Below are 8,021 nucleotides of genomic sequence, written 5' to 3'. Positions count from 1 at the left end.
TTATAATATATTTGTAAGTCATAAAATCAAATTTATAATTTCATTTTTATCATCTTAAATTTAAAATTAGGTCATTAAAAATTTGATTTAAGCTCTGTTTAAAACCAGCATAGTAAAAGAACTGCATAAAATAGTATTATTTAAACATTTACTTGTTTAAATTTGCATTCATAAATACATAAATATAAATTATATAATTAACACAGCATTATTATTAAAAGGACATTCAACTGACATTTTGACCTCCTGCTTTCCCTCTATATAACCAACAATCAAATATTGTGCTGACCATCTTCTAAACTATGTAAAATTGTGTTCATCTATCTCATTTATATTCTAATTAAGATACAAAAATAAACAAGTAATTATTTAATAATTACATAGTCATAATGCTGGGCTGCAATTCTTAATCATATTTTGTTTAATTTATTAAAATTTAAAATATATGCTCACCACCAGAGTCTGATTTGCATTTTGTGGGCACTAGGACAAGCAAGGCTTTTGGGCCCTTAATAATAATAACTATCTTTGAAATTAATTTTATTGGACTTATTTACATAAGGAAGGATTTTTATAAATTCTTGTTGTACCTTTGTTTTAAAGTAATTTCTTTGTTAATAACTGTAAATCTCAGCAACATTGTGAAAGCTACAAAATTTGGGTGCCCACCAGTGGCCAAGCAGTCTTCATTCCCTGAACACTGGAAGTTCAGTCATGGGTTTGTGCCTCACTTGAATGGGCTGGCCACATGGAGTTTTCCAGGTTTTCTCCACGTCTGTAATGCCTGAATAGGAGTCAGTTTCCCTTAAAAATACCTCCCGGAAGGCATCCCCCTAGGCAGATTGCACAAGTGTTGCATTGCCATAACTAAACAAACAAACAAAATTTGGAACTTTTCGAAAATTAATACTTTTATTTGGACTCCAAATAAAAGTATTAATTTTTCTCCAGAATGTAAACAAACAAGAAACAAGTTCAAAAAACATTCAAATATTTCAAATTAATGTTAAAAATTACATATCTTAATGGATTTTCAAATTTTCTGCATCATCTTTTAGATTTTTTAGAAATGACTCTTATTTTTTCTTATTAAAAGTTTATAAAAATTGAAAACTAATTGATAGTTTTGGAGCCTCTAGAATCACGGGGCCCTAGGATGCAGCCTACTCAGCCTATTAGGTAAATCTGATACTGCTCGCCACTTTCAAATTAGCAGTCTTGCCCTATAACTTTATTGTTAAAGGGAAAGTATTATGTAAAGGGGTACATCATACTTTTATTTTAACAACACAGACATGCTGTCATCTATCTAACTGCTTTCAGAAGACATTTCTGAATTGAAATAACATGACTTCCAGTTTCCATCAGAAGTTTGCACACAGTTAATTGAAGCCTCCTGCCCCTAAGGTTTCCATATCTTGTCTTGTCTTTCATCTATCTAACTCAGTTCTCAAGATTAAGGAAAGACAGACAAATGGACAACAGTGGAAAGTTATAGATCTACAATTTTTTCAAATTGCAACCCAACTAGATAAATTCTAATGCTTAATGTATTAGTTCTAATACTTAATAAATTCTAAAGTGTAATGCTTTTAAATCAGACAATGAATACATTATAATGAATCATTTCAAGTTAATTAAATCCTCAAGTGCATATTATAAACTTCACTACTATGACTCCTGAATTATAATAATTCATATTAAGCAAGTTATTTCTGTACTATATTGTGAAAAACAGTTTATCATCATCATCAAGTATAAATTTTTTAATGTATGTGCTATCTGAATATTTATAAGTAGTTTTATATAATTTTTTCATCTCGTTAAATCTTATTAAAACATTATTCTTCTTTTGACCACAGATAGACTAGTAAGTGTTCAATATTTTTATTTGTATTGCAAGTAATCAACAGCATAAGATTTTAAACTTATAATACAGTATATTTTATATATTTACTAATTGATATAAAATAATTTCTTCTCTTTTCATATTGATTAGATTTTTAAAAATTCTTAAGCTACAAAATAATTATTTTTTTAGTTATTACTGATAAAATACTATCCATTACTTCATTATTTGTTATATTTTAACAATTTATTAGATACTTTTTGAATTATTGCTATAAGCTAAATGTATAAGAAAAATAAAACAAGTTGAATATGTTCAAATAAATCTTATGTAAGCACTAATTCACTTTCCTCTCATTCACATAAATATTTATAAGATTTCCTTTCCCATCAAACATTTGCATAATACTTGAATTCCTTCCAATTACTCTTTAACTATTAAAATTGTTATACAGTACAACATTATAAAATTGTTATAAAATGCTTTTTAAATATTTATATTAATATTTTAAAAATTCAAATCTTAAATTACCAGAAAAAATGATCTTCTGCCATTATTCTGAGTGCCCTAGCAATCGCTTTTTGTTCATTTGATAAATTTGAACTGAGATTAATGTTATATTTTTCATTAAGAAATTCAATTATAAGTTGAGAGTCACCCATTTCCATTCCATTTAATGTAATATATGGTACTTTGCCTTTAGGTCCAGTTGAGGAACCAGAAAAATCATTCTAAAAATAAATAAATAAATAAATAGTTTTAAAGTTTAACACACATTAAATATGATTAAAATTTTTTAAAATATAATTTTAAGGAATAAAAACTTATATATATAATAATAATTCTTTTTATTACAGGTCTTTATTAAAGATGAATGATATATGATCTCATTTATTGTTTCATCAGGCACAAAAAATTTTTAAAAATTAATATTTATTAAGATTAAAAAAAAATAGTTATAGAAATTATATACAGTAGTTAATAGTATATTTATAATTTAAATAAAAAATTTTAATTCCAAATAAAATGTGTAAAACAATATTCTTTAATTCAAAAAACATTTGATGAAATGGCCAAAGAAGTAAATATACATTTGCACCCAACATTATACAAGATAATGCTCTATGCATTATCTTGTATAAATTTCAACAGTCTTAAAATTATACATTCTATGATAAGCCTTAAAAATTCTTCAGATAGAAAAAAATATCATATATTTTATAATTAAAATTTTTATTTCTAAAATATTGCAATATTCTGATCTATACATATGTAATAACTAAAATAATAAATGAAAGGAAATAGTCATACTATACCTCATAAGGGATTTTAGCCATTCTTAAGTAGGTCTCCAATTTTAAAACAAATGGGGATAAACTTGGTATACCAACAGATCTTGAAAAATGATGTAATATTACAACATCTTTCTTTTTCTTACTATACTCTAAACGTTTCCTAAAATTAACAAATAATTATTTAAAATTGTATTAAAATATTTTTATAAAAAATATTAATAATAATCCACTATAATCCTTACAAAATCAATCACCACCACCAATTTCTTCAAAATGATCTTGAAAATAAAACTGAGAGTCACTCTATTGTTTTAGACCAGAATGGAAGTGGACAATGCCTTTCAATGGAGCATTGTTTTGTTGGGAGAGAATAACCCATTTTTATCTTAATTGGGGCAGTCAACACTCAAAACTGACAAATATGGACTTAAGTCCCAGTTGTTATCCACCAAATTCCTCTATATTGGTTGAAAATCATTGTTTGGTATGGCTTCATATCACATTTCAGTAACCTGTTCCATTACAGCACATTATCTTCACATGCTACATAGCTTTGAAATTCCATAACTGCAACAAATATGTCTGGATGAAACAATTTCTAGCAAGATAGAGTTATATCAGAAGATAAATGTGACAATTTTTATGAAATCATTTTACTGAATACAAAGTAATTAGTTACTTTTTTCATGGTCATGCCATGAAAAAAGTAACTACCATGGCCATAATAACCTGATCTTATATCATATGATTTTTGGCTTTAAGGGCACCTCAAAATCAATGTCTATTTGAGGAAGTGACCCTAACCTAGCTGCCTTAAAGGACACGAACAGAACATGTTCTCCAAATGGGTTGCATTCTGCAATTTGAGCATAATGTGTATTACATGATTGTATGGACTTTCTGACTAAGACAACATCAGAGACATCTTCCAACATCATGAATAAACAATAAATGATATTCAGGTTATAATAATAAAAATTTTAAACTGTATTTTACATTTATTTCTTTGTGTTCCTCCATATGGTATTATATGTTGAAGAGCAGCATATTTACCCTATCAGAACATTTTGGAACTAAATTTTTTCATGCAATCCTTCTCCTCATGCCTTATATAGCCTACATACAAATTTTGGTGCCATTCAGCTTATTCAATGAAGCTACAGAGCACTCTACATAGAGATAATTTAATTAATAACTACCTATATATAACTAAGTAATAAAGAAAGACAAGAAGTGTTTTCCTTAAAATATCTAATATATCAATTTAATAACACATAAATTTCCTATTTATTTTCCTTCAAAAGATTAATTCTTTGTAATGTAATATTTTAACTTGTGTTTTTAGAATGGTAAATTTCTTATATATGCAAAGTTAAATCAAAATAACAATTTATTCAATATAATAATTACTGCAAGATTTAAAAAAAAAACAACTTAGTTGTGGTAAGGTTTTTAAATAAATTTACAGTATTAAATTTTAAAAATATTTTGATATTTTCTTTTATAACTTAATTGCATGTGTTGCAATACAGTATAATTATATGATTTCTCATACAGACAGATTTATTTAACATTTTATGCAAAAGACCTCAAGGTCACTTTATAAAATGCATAGATTAATCTTCAAATATCAATTTATCCTTCAAAATAAAAGAAAACACTAAATTTTAAATATAAATCAGTAATTTTATTATAGAAAGAAATAATGATAAGTTGAAGCTACTATTCATAGTCAAACACATTAATAAAGCTAAGCGAAAGCTTATTTTTATCAAATAATCTTATCCCTAATCAATTTCCTCTCCATTAATGAGAAAAATTATACGAACTTAAATACAAAATTTAATCATATCTACAATAGTTAAATACTGATTCAAATAAAAAGTTGAAGTACTTTAAAAATATTCATTATAATAAAAGCATAAATTTCTTACTTATTTTGTTTTGTATTCCTCATATACAAGTGTAAGAAAATATATTTATATTTGTTATAAATGAAACATTAAAATTAATTTCTAAATTATGATAAAATTTTAAAATTCAATACAAAAATACANTAAAAATATTCATTATAATAAAAGCATAAATTTCTTACTTATTTTGTTTTGTATTCCTCATATACAAGTGTAAGAAAATATATTTATATTTGTTATAAATGAAACATTAAAATTAATTTCTAAATTATGATAAAATTTTAAAATTCAATACAAAAATACACATCATGAATTAAACATTCTGAAACTAATTGCAATTAATATTCTATAAAGGTAAAATTTCACTGACAGACAACATTCATTAATTATTAAGCACTAATAATCAAGGACTGCAGGTGTTTTTTTAAGTAATGTCTTCTCTACAACACAGCAAGGCCATAAAAATTTATCATCTTTTTTCTCATAAATTTTGTTATACAATTTATAAAACCTGGTATCCATTGAAGAAACATTGAAGTATAAATACATGTTTTTTTTTATTTGAAATTTTAAACTTTCATGAATCACATTGCAATTAAATTAATATACATTCTCAACATCAAAATAAAATCAAACAGACACCAACAAATTGCCGTAAATAATCAGGCTATAATTTGGAAATAATAATTATGAATTCCAAATTATATCCCAATTATTTATGGCAATTTGTGTGTGTCTATTTGCTAAGCATCAGGTTTCGGTTGTGTTTATATCAAAAACAAACAAATATACATCATAACAAATATACAAGCAAATAGTATATTACGCAATTAGTTTATAATATAAGCAATTATGGCACAAATGGAAATTTGGCACACCAGCGAGGCGAGTGGGCCAATTTCCACAAATACCATAATCGCTAACTATAAACCAATTGTCATACGGTATTTTGTAGTTAGACTACACCTATAACAATATACTTATGGAACTCAAAATCATGTATAAACAGTGTTAGTGGCACCGGTGTTGTGCCACAAACACTGTGTTTATACATGATTTTGAGTTCCATAAGTATATTGGGTTAATGTCCAGATACGTGGACCGTCATGGCGGCACTTCCTGTTTCAGCCTCGAAACCAGACGGTTTGCAGACGACGTGTCACGTGACGCACCGACGCACGTTCTAACCTAACCTAACCTATTCTAATAAATTAGCATAATTATTACCAATTATATTATTAGAATAGGTTAGGTTAGGTTAGAATGTGCGTCCCCACTGTTTCCTTTTCTTTGCTGGAATCAGCGATGAGGCGCCATGACAGCCGCCGCCGTTCGCTCGCATAGTCACGTGACACGTCGTCTGCAAACCGTCTGGTTTCGAGGCTGAAACAGGAAGTGCCGCCATGACGGTCCACGTATCTGGACATTAACCGTATATTGTTATAGGTATAGTCAATTATTTTATAATAAATATGTTATTTTACAAATAAATATCACTATTTTAGATGTTGATACAGATATTAAATGAAAATAATGGAAGAAATACCTTTTATTCTTCATTAAAATGACTTTACGAGACGTAATAACAGCAGCAGCAAACAATACAAAATACAACACTACTCTTGGTGTCCTTTTCACTGTTTGAAAAGAAAAAGCATTTCCTAAGAAAGTCGACAGAGAATTTCGGGTAGCGTCGAGAGAATTCCACATGATTCCACAAGCTATCTGTTAAACGTGTGAAAAACAAATATTACTTGTTGTATATATTGTTATCGTTATGGTCGTCACAGCTCCAGGTTTTCCTCATCCCACAACAGGAAATATGTTACGAGCGCCACCTACTTTTTTTTAGATTTAGGCATTTTTTTTCGCTCAGAGAGCACTGAAAGATCGGGATGCCACCTACCAATCATAATGGCGATTGAAAGATGCAATTTCGATCTATCCAATTAGAAATAAATTTCATAACAGGAATTGATCTAAAAATATGTAATTTCTTTCATAGTTCATACAAAACACCAGTCAAGAAGGCTGGCTTTCCTCCCCTCACTTTGTTTTAAATGTAATGCTTACTCGTAAACAACAAATTCATCACAAATCGATTATTGATGCGAATGTCTGAAATTCTGTTTAATGAGTGCAAATTGTGATTACCAGAGCCCCTTCGGCCGCCAATTTAAAGTCCTTTAATCTTTAAAACTGGCGTTTCCACTTCCCGGGACGAGGACCCAGGGGTTGGATTTGTGGGAAGCGAGTGTTCGGGTTGTTTCATTGTGTCGAATTACACAGAACCAGGAGCTTGACGTGTAAGTGCGTGAGTGCGAAAATTCGAGTAAAGGTTAAACGGTGTATATCTTCGTGTACAGTGATGTATGTTGTGTCCGTGTGTGTGTGTATGTGTATGTGTGTGTGTGTGTGATCCAAGAACACCTTCGGCATGTCTAAAAACAGAACAACAGTAAATTACGATACGAGAATAAGATTTGTAAAAAAATGAAACGAAAGAGTTCTTACCATCGGAGATTGCGGAAAATATTCACTTGTACGATAAATGGCCACGTCGTCCTCTTCGTGGTAAAGTTGGGGAGGGAGAAGAATGTTCCTACAAAACACAAACACAGTAAGAAAGTGAGAAGTTCATTCATTTATTATCTAAGGTCAACATTATTACCTTTATCAGACAGCCTTTCTTCCCGAACAGTGTCATGAGAAGAGCGAAGGACCTGACCTACCCTAACCTAACCGAAAGCTCAATCCTCATAACGCCTGTTTTGGAAGAAAGGTCGGCCGAATGTCGCGTCCGGTGAAGAAACGTGTCACGTCCGGAGGGTCACAATCGGGAGTCAAATCCGTTGTCGTCAATCGAGTGTCACGTTCGGGAGACAAGTCCGTGGGGTAAGAGACGGTCACGCATCCGGGTAAGAGACGGTCACGTCCGGGAAAAGGTGTCGAGTCCGGGTGAAA

At 29.4% G+C, this 8,021-nt stretch overlaps 1 protein-coding gene across 2 annotated transcripts in view; it reads right to left on the bottom strand.

The window, feature by feature from the left end:
• Positions 1-6,904, bottom strand: part of LOC111620761 (failed axon connections homolog) — an 11,759-nt gene extending 4,855 nt beyond the window's left edge. Inside the window, exons 1-3 of one of the 2 annotated variants that reach the window (XM_023362756.1) lie at positions 6,604-6,904; positions 3,166-3,304; positions 2,381-2,580 (exon numbers count right to left, since the gene is read on the bottom strand). In XM_023362756.1, coding sequence (XP_023218524.1) covers positions 2,381-2,580; positions 3,166-3,304; positions 6,604-6,767 — 503 coding nt within the window. In that variant the 5' untranslated portion in view covers positions 6,768-6,904. Of the gene's footprint in view, positions 1-2,380; positions 2,581-3,165; positions 3,305-3,386; positions 4,420-6,603 lie in introns of those variants that run through there. The other variant, XM_023362757.1, reaches the window with a different exon arrangement.
• Positions 6,905-8,021: the final 1,117 nt, after the last annotated feature.

The sequence above is a fragment of the Centruroides sculpturatus genome, unplaced genomic scaffold (genome assembly GCF_000671375.1).
Source record: "Centruroides sculpturatus isolate CEXI.00-Female unplaced genomic scaffold, Cexi_2.0 scaffold204, whole genome shotgun sequence".
In the NCBI taxonomy this organism is placed as follows: Eukaryota; Metazoa; Arthropoda; class Arachnida; order Scorpiones; family Buthidae; genus Centruroides; species Centruroides sculpturatus.
Note: the sequence above shows the minus strand (reverse complement) of the source record. Positions and strands in the feature narration are given on the sequence as shown.